General features: G+C 43.7%; 1 protein-coding gene across 2 annotated transcripts in view; it reads left to right on the top strand.

Annotated features, from left to right (window-relative positions):
• The window catches only part of LOC144493624 (ectonucleotide pyrophosphatase/phosphodiesterase family member 3-like), a 136,431-nt gene that overhangs the window by 46,016 nt on the left and 74,814 nt on the right, over nucleotides 1-15,601 (top strand). For both annotated transcript variants that reach the window (XM_078212867.1, XM_078212868.1), the window contains exons 3-5: nucleotides 2,994-3,054; nucleotides 6,555-6,652; nucleotides 12,549-12,628. In XM_078212867.1, coding sequence (XP_078068993.1) covers nucleotides 2,994-3,054; nucleotides 6,555-6,652; nucleotides 12,549-12,628 — 239 coding nt within the window. The remainder of the gene's footprint in view (nucleotides 1-2,993; nucleotides 3,055-6,554; nucleotides 6,653-12,548; nucleotides 12,629-15,601) is intronic.

Here is a 15,601-nt window from a genome sequence, read left to right on the forward strand (position 1 = left end):
ATACCATCATTGTTTTCAAATACCCCAAAGGCCTAACCCCTCCCTATCTGGAGATAGTTATCGACTTCAGGAAATGTATTAGAGAACATGCCCCCTACATCAACAGGGACGAAGTGGAAATGGTCGAGAGCTTTAAGTTTCTAGGTATCCAGATCACCAACAACCTGTCCTGGTCCCCCCATGCTGACACTATAGTTAAGAAAGCCCACCAATGCCTCTATTTTCTCAGAAGGCTAAGGAAATTTGGCATGTCCGCTATGACTCTCACCAACTTTTACAGATGCACCATAGAAAGCATTCTTTCTGGTTTTATCACAGTTTGGCATGGCTCCTGCTCTCTCCAAGACCACAAAAAAACTACAAAGGGTTGTGAACGAAACCCAGTCCATCACATAAACCAGCCTTCCATCCATTGACACTGTCTACACAGTCCAGAAATGTGCGGGTTAGGTTGATTGGCCATTCTAAATTGACCCTAGTGTCTGGGGATTATCAGGGTAAATCTATGGGGTTATGGGAATAGGGCCTTGGTGGGATTATGGTCAGTGCAACTCGATGGACCGAATGGCCTCCTTCTGCAATGTAGGGAATCTAATCATTCTCGCTGCCTCGGAAAAGCAGTCAGTATAGTCAAGGACCCCACACACCCTGGGCATACTCTCTTCCACCTTGTTCCATCGGGAAAAGATAGAATAGTCTGAGGACACATACCAACTCACTCAAGAACAGCTTCTTCCCTGCTGGACCTACCTTGCATTAAGTTGATCTTTCTCTACACCCTAGCTATGACTGTAACGCTACATTCTGCGCTCTCTCCTTTCCTTCTCTATGAACAGTATGCTTTGTCTGTATAGCACGCAAGAAACAATACTTTTCACTGTATACTAACACATGTGATAATAAATAAATCAAATAATTTCTTCCAACCCCAAAACCTTCCAAGATATCTGCGTTCCTCTAATTCTGGCCTCTTCAGAATTGCCCTGATATTAGTGGCCGTGTCATCAGTTGTCTAAACCCTTGACTCTGGAATTCCCTCCCTACATCTCTCGGCCTTTCTACCTTGTATTTCCCCCTTTAAGACATTTAAGAAATCTATCTCTTTGAATAAGCTTTTCGTTGTCTGACGTAATATCTCCTTATGTGGCTCGGTGTCATCCTGTTTTATAGTGTTCCTGGTGAAGTGCCTGTGGACGTTTCATTATGTTAAATGTGCTACATAAATATAGGCTTTGTTGTTGTGTCACAATTTTCTGCATCAAGAGAACTCTCTCCTACGAATTATGGTGACGAAAATCGGATTCAGTTATGGAACAGTTTCATATGTTCCAAATTTTTTGATGATTTGTTTTAGATGCCCCCTGGACATGTACTAAGTTGCGTTGTGGTGAGAAGCATGTGACAGAAAGTGGCTGTTCATGCTCTGATGATTGCACTCAGAATAAAGATTGCTGTACCAATTACAACATTATCTGCAAAGGTAATGTTCTTGCATATATCATGACTTTTTAGGAAGAAAGTAAACTAAAGGAAATGAACTGAACTCACCGTTGCAATTTCAACTCGTTAATGTTAAATGTCTATACTCTTGTGTTCAATATTCTCAAATATTAAACTATTGCTTGATCTGTACCTTCCTCAAGAAATTACTAAGTATTTATCAGTCCTTATTGCAATATATCTCAGTTTTGAACTGATTTCTAATTGTGTCCAGTTCTGGGTGCCATACTTGAGGTAGTGCCAACCAGTGGCAGCGAACAGTGCCTGGGGCTATCCCTAGTGAGAGGTTCACTGGGATGAGGCAGGGGGAGGATTTGTCATGGTGGGGGGAATGGACATGGGAGCGATGGGGATATTGGTGGTGGCTGTTTGGGGCGGGCAGGGGAAAGGGTACGATCAATGCTGGTGATGTTCGGGGGGTGCTGGGGTGGTGCGGTGGGTGCCAGCACTGACTTTTTGGGGATGGCATCTGTTGCCAGCAATGGTTGGGGGAGGGGGGAGCCAGCAATGGCTGTTTGGTGGATGGTGGGGGTTGGTGCATGGGGTGGAAGTGATGCCGGCTCTGATCGTGTTGGGGGGGGGCATTGTTTGAAGATGATGGCTTTAATCCCGAGGTGGACAGAGCCCCTGAGACCTCTGTGCTGGGGTGGGGAAAATTTTTTTTTTCCTCTCATCGGGGTGTTCTTTAAAAATGGCACCCTGATCTCAGTGCAGTCAGGCTTTACCGGTGTGTTTAGGCCTTGCCCCTCAACATGGCGATGTGAATTACACCCACCTGTTTTTTGACTGTCAGAAGGTCAGGTGAGAAAACCTGCCTGTTTTCTCGAGGAAGACACGCCGGGTTCAGTCAGACCCTGAAGTGTTTTCAGAATTCCACCTTAACTAGTTCTATGGAATAATTATTTCCGAAAGTCTGCACAAAAATTGTGTGTTGTAAATATGCTGATGCTATTGTCCTCTTTTTAAAAAAACAATGTTGCTCTCTCCTTCCTGTTTCAGCAGTAGTAGGGAGTTAATCGGCAGTAGATTAGAATAGGAGAGATGTCAGATACCACCGTTCTGTGAACAGACAATGAACACATTGTGATGTTTGATGGCAAGATTGAAATATTTTCTAAATTCTTTGTAATCTTTATCTGAAACATCCAGTTATGAATGTTGGTGGATAGTGAACAAGCTAACTGGAAGAGGAGGCTCCACAAACATGTCTATCCTCAATGATGGGGGTGCCCAGCATATCTGTGCAAAAAAAAGCATTTGCAACCACCTTCAGTCAGAAGTGTCAAGTGGATGATGATTTAATTTTTACCTTAGTGATTCTATTTTAATAATAGGCACACATTGTTGATTGTTGCTGAGCTTAATTGTACAGAGATTATATTTGTCTGAAAATGATTTTATTATCAGAAATGTATTTATGGCTATAGAATTCTTCTAAGTTATTTACTTTTTAAAATAATGCTATTGAAGTGGACAATTTTTTTTTTACACAGATAAAATAAGCTGGCTGCAGGATGACTGTGAAGATGTTGACACAGCCCAGTGTCCAGAAGGGTAGGACTGCTTTAGTTCCTTCATTTAAATATTGTAGGTCAGTTCATGAAGCCTGGTTAGGGGCAATCAAATGAACAACATTTTATAAGCTTGGTTATCCCTGTTGTTAATGGCAGTATGTGTACATTTTGACGGCCTGCTTCGTAGGCTTAGGTGCTCAGCTCAATATCTTGGCTGGGCCATTATGGAAGGTGCTGTGAAGAAATTAACTGCTTTCCTATATAGAGAGAGGGATAGGAGGATGAATGGTTCTTGTACTGCTCTTATCTTGACCTTTGGCTGATGAATTGTGGGCAGAATTTTAAGGTTCCTGCTGGCAGGTTTGTAGGCATGAAGGGGCCTGTAAAATTCCATTGGTGCCTTTCCTGCCACCTACCTGGTAGCAACACTGAGCACCAAACGTCAGGTGGTATGCCTGCCCTTGTGCCAATTGAGTTCCTCAGGTAGCCAATTAATAGCCACTTGTGGATCACTTCCTGCCCCAGTTGCAAATTTCCGGCCAGCAGGATGAGGTCGGTGATGGGTAAAAAGGTGCCTTGGGCAGGAAAGGAAAGTGGGAGTGCTTCCTTCATGGACCCCCTTTTCCGATTAGAGGTTCCTGACGCAAGGACTGCTCCTAGCCCGGATATCCCCATATCCATGTACACCTCCTGCTCTATCCACCTCGGGACCTCCTATCCTGGCTATGCTGAGAACACCCCAACTTACTGTCCTCTGGCTCCTGGTTGTCCTTTGGGGCCTGGGTGCAGTGCCAGCAGTGGCTGGGACTAGACTGCTAACCGTCAAACATATTGGCTGGCAGTGCTCAGCGGTGGGACTTCCTCCTCAGATGAGGCAGAGGCTGATCTTAAGCCAATGAATGCTTCCCAGAGCACTAAATATCTGGAGGGTAGCCTGCTGGAGTAGGGACACATTTTAAGATTACATTTTTGGTGGAATGGCAAGCTCCACCACCCATAGAAACCGGCCTATGGATCACTCGGAAAGAATTAAAAGGGAAGATTAAATATTTCAATGCCTGGCCATAGCTATCAGATCACAGCTTCAATAGAAGCTATTCATTTTGCTTCAGTGTTGCTCGGTTATTGAGAGAAAGCATCAGCTAAGGCTCCCATAGCTAATGGATATTGGGAGGACTGTTTAGAAGGGCTATTAGAAGAGTATCTGAGGAGTATTAGAAGGACACATTGCAGTATCATTTGAAGGGCTTTTTGCATTGGGTATTTCATAGAATATTTTGAGTGACAGCTGCACTTTTTTTTCTTTATAAAGCTCCCTGTAGCAGTTGACTGCATTGTTAATATCTCTGGTCATTCTTGAACTACACTCTCTATCAGGCCATTGTGTCTTCAAGCTTTTTCAAGGCATAATCAAATGATTTTGAGCTAAATTTTTGGTTGGTTGTTCTTCTTGCTCATTATCCCCGCTCCCCTCCCCCTGCCTCTGTTATCCCATTTCTTTCAGTTTCTCAGCAGAGACACCTCTCCATCAGAGGCAAGCAACAGTCTTTAGCTCACCCAATCCAATTTTCTCACCCATTTCTACTATTGTCTCTTGGATTTTCTCACTAAGCTCCACATTGCCTCTGAGTCTAATACATTGACATCGAACAGTACAGCACAGGAGCAGGCCTTCCCAGCCCATTATGTTGTGCTGAACATGACGCCAAATTAAACTAATCCCTTCTGCCTGCCCTTGGTCCATGTCCGTTCTGCCCACAACTTTCTCCATGCACCATACATTCATGTTGGATGAGGCAACCTCATTCCATGCCACACTGATGTTTTCAATGGCCTTAACAATGTTATAATTCTTCCAAAATTCCTTTAGGGTAGAAGGATCGTCACCTTCCATTTCCCTGCCCAAAGGTTCTCTGTGGGAATAGGCCTTGATCCATGGGCTGAAAAGTGGAGGTAGTGTTAGGTGGCAGGAAGATCACTTGGACATTGCCACTGAGGTCATCAAGAGCTGTAGGATAGCCAGGAGCATTGTCCAGGAGGAGCAATGCTGCTTTTTTTGGCAAGATCATTTGCGGAACTATAATCTTTAACAGCTGGACAAAAGTACGATGGAAACCAATGCTCAAAAATTGCTTGAGTTACTCATGCTTTCTTGTTTGCCCTCCACACTACTGATGGCCTATTCTTTGAATAACCCTTCATTGCCCTGGTCTTTTGGCAATGGTGCACAAGCATCGGTTTTACTTTACAACCATTGCTGCATTTCCACCAAGAAGCAATGTCAGGCACTCTTCTGTTGCTTTAAAGCCTGACACACACTCTCTTTATTTCCCTTTTTAAATGTATGTCACGAAAGGCAGCCTTTTCTAGAATAAACCAATCTCACCCACGTTAAACACTTGTTGAGGAATCTATCCTTCTGCAGCTGAATCATCGGCACTGGCAACTTCCCCACTTATAACAATGTCATGCACGTAAGCATGGTTTTTATTTTCCACCTTACAAACCACCCATGACGAGCACTAAATGGTTCTATATTTGAACTTTCACCATAGTCAATCTTAAAATCATTGTACAAACTTCTAACCTTTTCTTGAGTTAAGCGTTAAGCTAAGAGGCATGCATTGTTGAGTTTGATGTTCAATCCATATGGTCAGCAGTCTTTCCACGTTGATCATATTTCCAGTCTGATTATTCCTGCTTAATCTAATAATAGCTGAAAGAGTTGTCAGCTTACCCAACTCTTATTTTTATTATTGTTTTTTAATACTGTTCTCACTGTTGATGCTGGCAAGCCAAGAACTGTAGTGATATCCATTGTATGCTCACCTGCTTCAGTGTGCTTTATAATATCTAATTTCACTTGAAGTGTAACTTAATTTTGCTGTCTTTTCTTAACATAAAGTACTTTGTGATCATTGCCTCTCTTTTGGTTTTATATGAATGAATTTTATGGGTAAAATTAACAAATAATACCACAACAATTCAAGAAAACTAAGATGGCGACAGGTGACAGCTGCTGTTTTGCGCAGTTCACAAGGTGGCACGGTGCACACTCAACCAGTCTACGCTGTAGAAGATGGTGAGTTATTAACCCACAGTGTTTTAAAGGGCTGCTGGAGACCACTTACAGGGCAGTGCAACCTGGACATAAATAAAAATCTGGGCTGCTTCCAATCTGTCTGAGGCTCATAATCTTGTCGCGAGATTGCCTGCTCCCCACTTCACTCAAAATCCAACTCTTGCAGGCTCAATACGAGAACTGCATGAAACATCCAGGACTTCAGTGAAATTAACAAGAAACAGCAGCAACATGATCCGAGTGCTGGGTATTGGAGATCAATATTAATATGAAATGACATTGTGCAGGTGGCATTAAGCAAGAAATTCCCACATGAGATAGTGTTGGTTATTTCATACATACGTAAAAACATCAGAGATAAATGCACTTGCATTTGAGAATTCACTTTGTACTTGTTTCTCTGAGAAAATTGGAACAATTTAAACTTGAATTTCTTTCCAACGTTCTGATTTTTCCAGGTATTCTCGGCCTCCTGTCATCTTGATTTCATTAGATGGATTCCGATCCGATTATTTGCAGAACTGGAAGAGTTCTGTGCCTGTTATAGACAAGCTGAGTAAGTAGCATCAAAATGGAGAAGAACAAATATAACCTCTTTACTTGTTTACATAAATGCATTCTGAAAGTTATTGCTTAAACTTGCTCCTGCCTTCCCACAAATTAGCTTCAATCTTTACTCTTGGTGCAAGTCTCTCTCATTGTGCAAATGTTCCATAGCCATTCCACGTATCAGCTATTCTATTGGTCATCCGTTAGTCCACAGAACTTTTTGGCAGTTATGTCTTAAAAACTAATTGTGATGGTGATGATGTTTCATTTTAATTTTTAAGCTGATGGTTATTGTGTATCAGAGCCAACTGGAATAGGGACAAAATGGGCCTTTTTAAAACTGTCTTTACAAAATGTACATAATGTTCCAAAGTTTGCCATGGCTCAAGCTTCCAATTTGGCCATCAAAGTTTGCAATGAAGCCAAATAATGATCAAGAAAATGGGTAACAAATGGAATAAATTATCTTCACTGCACCATGTATATATTTTAAAAATGACCTATTGGAATGGAAGATATTTGGAGCAATTTACTGTGCAACTCGCCGCATGTATTGCAGTGATGGAAAGCAGCCCCCCTCCTCCTCCCACCCCTCCACCGTCTGGCAGTAGGATCTTCTGGTCCCACGTTGTTAACAGGGTTTTCCTCTTAATGCACCCCTCGCTGCCAGGAAACTGGCACGGGGTGCACCGTTGGCGGGACCGGAAGATCCCTCTGGCGTGAATGGCTATTTATGCTGTGGCGTCTTCTAGTCCTTGCCTCTGCCACCACAAAACATGCAGTGGCCTGCGTGGAAAATCCTGCCCATAAATGTTTATAAACCTCAGAATCTTTCTCCTGACTTGCAATGTTACTTCTCTCGAGAGCAAATTTATAAATAGAGGCATAGAGTACAAAAACAATGTAGGTATGGTTTGGCCTCAACTGGAATTTTATGTTCAGTTCTGGACAGGAGGATGTGAAGGCATTGAGGAGGGTGCAGTAAAGATTTCTGAGTATGGTTCTGGAGATGAGAAACTTCAGTTATGGGGATAGCTTGGTGAAGGTGGGGTTCTTCTCCTCAGAGAAGAGAGATTAAGAGGAGATTTTACAGAGATGTTCAAAATCATGAGGATTCTGGGCATTCATGGAGTATTTCTTCCACCTCCACTTTATCCTGGAACAGTGTCTGTGGTGGCTACACTTCACAGAGGGGATGGTCACTGAACTGTGTCAGCTCCTACAGCTGCAGAGCAGGGTGAGGATGGCACTGCCAATGGCCATCAAGGCCGTGGTGGCCCTTTATTTCCACTCTGGAGCGGCAACATTGTTGACACACTCAGTTTATCATTCAATTGTTACCTCACGGAGATCATCAAAGCCCTGGAAAGGGACTTCATTTCTTCTATCTAACCAAAGAGAAGCAGGAAGAGTGGGCACATGGTTGGTCAGGATGGCTCCCCAATGGTGTAGGTGTCCACTACATGTGGCTTGGCAGTTGCAAATCACAATGGGGAGACATATTGGAGCGGCAAAGCGTTCCACTGCCTGAACCTGCAGTTGGTGGGTGACCTTGCTCAAATCATCATATTGATGAATATGTGTTCTCCTAGCAACAGTCACGCTGCCTTCATGCTGCATCACTCAGCTGTTCCATTAGACCAGAAGACATAGGAGCAGAATTAGGCCAATCAGCCCATTGAGTTTGCTCTGCCATTCAATCATGGCTGATAAGGTTCACAACCCCATTTTCCCACCTTTTCCCCATAACCTTTGACCCTCTTACCAATCTGGAACCTATAAAGTCAGCATTTTGAACCAGAGTGTTGCCGCTCAACAAGATTATTTTTGTGAGATGTTGGCTTGGTAGGTTAGAGCAATAGTGGACCTCTGCTTAAATATTGCCACTATGTTACTCAAACCAGATAAAGGAATTACTAAGATAAGTTATCTTTTCTTGGAGGTAAATAATCAAAATTGCTGTGCCTTGCAAATTACTTTCCCAGCTTCAAGCACTTCCAAAGGTTTGTGTTCTGTCCACCCAAACCCAAGATATTGTTGTTGCAACAACCAGTTGTTGGTGCCTAATCTACATTGACCTCTGCAGAATCTCATAATTTTACACATCCCTTTATTGAATTACGTCGACTATTTCAGACTCTATTGACATGGTTTCTCTCTCTGGATATGTTGGAACTTGTTCACATTGATCATTATTTTTGCTACTGCTCTGTTTGTCGTCATGTGTCCATTTGGACATCTGAAATGTAGGCTGCGATTCTCCCGAAAGCACTGAATTGGTGGGAAAACTGTTCTAAACCCCGACTGTTTTGTCAATTCAGCTTCTCACCCGAATCTCCGCACTCTGTGCACTGCAGAGGTCCCAATCGTGAATCTCATTAAAAACCCAGGGGGGTAGGGCCTATTCGCACCAGAGTCTGACAGTTCTGGAACTCTGTGCATGCACAGTGGTCCCGATCTGTCAGACTCCCCGTTTGCTGGCCAGCCTGGGACCCCCATAGTGCTACCCCTCCAACCTCCCCCACAGCCCGATCGCGGCCCCCACAACAATTCCCGGGCCAGTCCTGATCCCCGTCCCATCCCGGAGCACCCCGCTGCACAGTCACCCCCCCCCCCCCCCCATCAGTGGCGATTTCCCCTTCCCCCATCTTCCTCATCCCGGCAGACCTCCCCTGGAGGCAGACCTCCCCGTAGAGGCAGGCCCCCCCACTCCTGGCAATCCACGCCCCCCTCCAGCCTGCCCCAATCGCTGCTCTTCCTCCATCCCAGACCGATCATGTCTGCAGAATGGCAGCGGGACCCCCAACCCCACCCCCTTGGCACTGTCCAATGCCCGATGGGCAGTGCTGGGGGCATAGGTTGACACTGCCAGGGTGCCTATCCCAGGGGCACCACCCCCACCGCCTGACCCCCTTGGGGGGCCCCGATTGCCCCCCCCCTTTCATTCCGGCGGGATCTCCCACTAGCTACCCGAACGTGGGGAGCTAGTCTAAACCCTGCCGGAATGAAGTACCTCTGGTGGGGTGGGAGATTCAATCGGGACCGGAAAGTTCCCGATAATTAGATTGAAAACATATTTAAAACAGATTCAAATTACTTACCTGTCTTCCCGTCGGTTTCCAGCATGGTCTGACCGGCGACTGTTTGCCGGCTCTGGGAGATGTGCATGCGTTCCCGGCGCATGCACAAATCCTGGAACAAGGCCGGCGACACGCATCTCCCACCGTGACCCGCCAGAAAAGTTGCAGGTCGCGATGGGAGAATCGCGGCCGTAATTTCAATTTGTAAAAAATTATATACAATAGCAATCCCAAAAGTGGGGTTTGCGTTATACCACTGGCAGCAGGATATCTCTGCCTACACTCAAACACAGTGTTATCCAGCAAGTTACTAATTGCTGATCCAATCTACTACAGTATTTGATAAGGTACCACATCGATCGTTATTGCGGAAAATGAAGCTCATGCTGTAGCGGGGTAACAAATTAGTCTGGATAGAAGATTGGCTGGCTGGCAGAAGACCAGGAAATGCCTAACTGGGTATTTGTCTGATTGACAGGATGTGCCAAGTTGTATCCCGCAGGGGTCTGTGCTAAGGCCTCAGCTTTTTACAATTTACGTCAATAACTTAGATGAGGGGACCAAAGGCATGGTAGCAACATTTTCTGATTTAAACAAAGGTAGTAAAGTATGTAGTGATGAGGTTTAATGAGTGGGAAAAAATCTGGCAGATGGGGTATAATGTGGGAAAATGTGAAATTGTTCATTTTGGCAGGAAGAATGAAAAAGCAGAGTATTACATAACGAAGGACGACTGCAGAATTCCGAGGTGCAAAGGGATCTAATTGTTTGTTTGCAGAAGTCATAATAAGTTAGTGTGCAGGTACAGCATGCAATCAAGAAGACTAATGGAATGCTATCCTTTATTCTGAGAGGAATTGAATATAAAAGTAAGGGTGCTGTGCTTCAGTTACGTAAGGTATCAGTGATACCATATCCTGAATACTGTGTGTTGTTTTGGTCTCCTTATCTAAGGAAGGATGTAAATACATTAGAGGAGGGTCAGAGTAAGTTTACTAGCTCGATACCCAGAATGCATGGGTTATCATATGAGGAAAGGTTGGAACAAAGAACAAAGAACAATACAGCACAGGAACAGGCCCTTCGGCCCTCCAAGCCCGTGTCACTCCCTGGTCCAAACTAGACCATTCTTTTGTATCCCTCCATTCCCACTCCGTTCATATGTCTGTCTAGATAAGTCTTAAACATTCCCAGTGTGTCCGCCTCCACCACCTTGCCTGGCAGCGCATTCCAGGCCCCCACCACCCTCTGTGTAAAATATGTCCTTCTGATATCTGTGTTAAACCTCCCCCCCCCCCCCTTCACCTTGAACCTATGGCCCCTCGTGAACGTCACCACCGACCTGGGGAAAAGCTTCCCACCGTTCACCCTATCTATGCCTTTCATAATTTTATGCACCTCTATTAAGTCTCCCCTCATCCTCCGTCTTTCCAGGGAGAACAACCTCAGTTTACCCAATCTCTCCTCATAACAAAGCCCCTCCATACCAGGCAACATCCTGGTAAACCTCCTCTGTACTCTCTCCAAAGCCTCCATGTCCTTCTGGTAGTGTGGCGACCAGAACTGGACGCAGTATTCCAAATGCGGCCGAACCAACGTTCTATACATCTGCAACATCAGACCCCAACTTTTATACTCTATGCCCCGTCCTATAAAGGCAAGCATGCCATATGCCTTCTTCACCACCTTCTCCACCTGTGACGTCACCTTCAAGGATCTGTGGACTTACACACACAGGTCCCTCTGCGTATCTACACCCTTTATGGTTCTGCCATTTATCGTATAGCTCCTTCCTACATTATTTCTACCAAAATGTATCATTTCGCATTTATCAGGATTGAACTCCATCTGCCATTTCTTTGCCCAAATTTCCAGCCTATCTATATCCTTCTGTAGCTTCTGACAATGCTCCTCACTATCTGCAAGTCCTGCCAATTTTGTGTCATCCGCAAACTTACTGATCACCCCAGTTACATCTTCTTCCAGATCATTTATATAAATCACAAATAGCAAAGGTCCCAATACAGAGCCCTGCAGAACACCACTAGTCACAGGCCTCCAGCCAGAAAAATACCTTTCCACTACCACCCTCTGTCTTCTGTGACCAAGCCAGTTCTCCACCCATCTAGCCACCTCCCCCTTTATCCCATGAGATCCAACCTTTTTCACCAGCCTACCATGAGGGACTTTGTCAAACGCTTTACTAAAGTCCATATAGACGACATCCACAGCCCTTCCCTCGTCAACCATTCTGGTCACTTCTTCAAAAAACTCCACCTGGACTGGCTGGGTTTGTTTTCACGGACGTTTAGAAGAGTGAGGGTAAGATCCTGAATCGTCTTGACATGTCTTGGACTTGGAAATGATGTTTCCTCTTGAGAGTGAGTTCAAACCTAGGGGGCATAGTTTTAAAATTAAGGGTAGCCCTTATAGGATTGAGATGAGGAGAAATTATTTCTCTCAGAAGTTGTGTGATTTTGGAATTCTCTGCCACAGAAGTTGGTGGAAGCAGCGTCACTGAATATTTTTAAGCCAGAGGTAGATCGATTAATGTTAGGCAATGGAATCAAAGGTTATCGGGGTCAATGGCAATGTAGAACTTGAATATAAAACACAAACACAGCCATGATCATATTGAATGACAGAGCAGGCTCAAGGGGCAAAATGGTCTACTTCTGCTCCTATGTTATATGTTTGTATATACCTCAGTATCTATTCTTTGGGAGTGAAATGGAGCTTTATGTTGACAAATCAACTAACTTGCAGTGAAATATGAATGACGGAATGAAAAATGTTTATCCTGTTCATTATGATTCTTGGCAGGAACTTGTGGCGTGCATGCTCCATATATGATACCAGTGTATCCAACCAAAACCTTCCCTAACCACTACACAATTATCACAGTAAGTAAGCTTGGGCTGTTTCATGATATTAGATGTATGTTCTGTTACACGTATTGCTTCGTGACGTTAGATCTAAGTTTATGAAGCTCATTTTGAAATTGACATATCTTGGTACATTATGATATCTTAAATACATGAAGTTTCGTTTAGTTTAAATAGTTGTCATTGGCATCATCTGTCTAAGTAATCAAAGTATAAAATGTAATTGCATTTATCGTGTTTCACTTGCATTTTTACACAAAAGTCACCATTTTAATTTTCAAGAACAATTCATACTGATAGCTCGCCCATCGTACTTAACTCGAGCACAAACGTAAGAAAGGTTTGCATTTTACCTGTCAGGTGTTGTGGTCAACCCAACAAGTTGCCACCTGTTTTGGGCACAAGTTGAAACTCCCCCTCGATCAGATTTAATAGTACAGAAGGAAATCCGTTAGCCCATTGCACTGTGTGAGTTTAGTCTCACTTCCCTGTCTATATTTAGTTGCTTTAAGTGCTGCTTGTACTACTTTTTCCATACGCCTACTCCACGTCCTTGCAATCTTCCTGCATAGTTGCAATGAGTCAAATATGTGAAAAAAATCCATGTAGGTATGGAACACACTTTTTGTTGCCAATCTTCTTGAGGTCCTGCTGAATGAGTTGATGTTTAGAATCGGATGAGATTTAGGAGGGGAAGACTATTTGGTAGTCGGGGGTTGGGGAGAAATGCTACCTTGACGCTTTGGATGATTACTCAGTACTGGAAATTGTTTAACCTGTTGAAGAGGACTGGTGAGGAAAGATAATGTACTTTCTGTAACCTATAATGAATTATCCTTGCATGCTCAAAGGGTTTTCCACAGGCGACTATTTAATGTAAAATTTCAAACTGAAAGATAAAATAGGAACATGGGAATTTGGAGCAGAAGTAGGCAATTCAGCCCTTCGCGTCTGCTCCGCCATTCAATCAGATCAGGTCTTATGAGGAAAGGTTGAGGGAACTTGGGCTTTTCTCTTTGGAGCGGAGGAGGTTGAGAGGAGACTTGATAGAGGTTTATAAGATGATGAGGGGGATAGATAGAGTGAACGTACAAAGACTATTTCCTTGGGTGAATGGAGCGGTAACTATAGGGTTCATGGTGGGAGATATAGGAAGGATGTCCGAGGTAGGTTCTTTACTCAGAGAGTGGTTGGGGTGTGGAATGGACTGCCTGCAGGGACAGTGGAGTCAGAAACTTTAGGAACATTTAAGAAGCTATTGGATAGGCACATGGAGTACTTCGGGATGATAGGGAGGAAATAGCTTGATCTGGGTTTCAGACAAAGCTCGGCACAACATCGTGGGCCGAAGGGCCTGTTCTGTGCTGTACTGTTCTATGTTCTATATCATTGCTGATCTCTACCTGGTCTCAAATTCACCTTCCTACCTGTTCCCCATATCCCTTTAACCCATTTTTAAAAATTAGAAATATATCTATCTCCTTCTTGAAACCATAGACTCCACTATGCTATGAGGCAGTCAGTTCCACAAATTCACCACCCTTTATGAGAATTAGTTCTTCCTCATCTCAGTTTTAAATCTACCACCTCTCAATCTATACCTGTGACCTCTTGTTCTAGAATGCCCAACAAAGGGAAAACATTTGGTCTATGTTTACTTTATCAATCCCTTTTAGTATTTTATATCTCTCAATCAGATCCCCTCTCATCTTTCTAAACTCCAGCGAGTATAAGCCCAAACTGTTTAACCTCTCCTCACACGTCAACCCTTTCATCCCCAGAATCAATCTGGTGAATCACCTCTGAACTGCCTCCAATGCCACCACATTCTGCCTCAAAAAAGGAGACCAAAACTGGACACAGTACTCCAGATGTGGTCTCACCAACACCTATACAATTGCAACAAACTTCTCTACTTTTATACTCCAGTCCTTTTGCAATAAATGCTAGCATTCCATTTGCCTTTTTTATTACATGCTGTACCTGCATACCAACTTTTTGTGATTCATAAACAAAGACACCCAGATCCCTCATTCGGAGGCATTTTGGATCTGCTTTCCATAATTTGCTTTGCCTTTCTATTTTTTTGACCAAAACAGATAACTTCACACTGATCTGCATTAAGCTCCATCTGCCAAATTTTGGTCCACAGCCTATCTATATATCCATCTGTAAAATCTTTATCTCCTCTTTACTGCCTGCTTTCCCACCTATTTTAGTATCATCCGCAAATTTTGCTATGTTACACTCTGTCCCTGCTTGCAGATCATTTATATAGATTGTAAACCGTTGAGGACTGGCCCCTGCGGTAGTCCGCCAGTTAAAGTTCGCCAGCCAGAGAAGGATCCATTTATCCTGATCCTGCTTTCTGTCAGTCAGTCAATCTTAAATCCAATCTAGTACTCTACTCCCAATCTTCTGCGATCTCATCTTCTGGGTCAGTCTTTTATGTGGCACCTTGTCAAATGCCTTCTGGAAGTCTAGATATACCACATCCGCAGGTACCCCATTATCCACCTTGCTGGTTATGTCCTCAAAGAACTCAAGCAAGTTTGTCAAACATGATTTACCCTTCATAAAACCATGCTGACAATGGTGGATTGAGCTTTGTCTTTCCAAATGTTCTGTCACTTCTCCTTCATGATTGATTCCAGCAACTCCCCCACCACAGAGGTCAAGCTAACTGGCCTATAGTTTCCTACTTTTTGTCTCTCTCCCTTTTTGAATAGGGCCATCACACAGTTATCATAGTGTTCCTTTGAATGTGGTGAGTTTTTGAGCTGAATGGATTGCGTGTTCCAACGAATGAGGTGGCAAGGATTGTATCTGCTATTCGATTAACATGGCATCATTGTAGAGATGCCCAGTGCCCACATGTCAGACTTTGTTTAGGGAGTCTACTCTGTTCCGATTCCACATCCACTTGGACTCCACTTCGGGAGCTATCTATGTTCCACTTCCATGCTTGATTTTTTTTTTCATTTTTCTTTT

This window comes from Mustelus asterias, chromosome 5, assembly GCF_964213995.1.
Source record: "Mustelus asterias chromosome 5, sMusAst1.hap1.1, whole genome shotgun sequence".
NCBI lineage: Eukaryota > Metazoa > Chordata > Chondrichthyes > Carcharhiniformes > Triakidae > Mustelus > Mustelus asterias.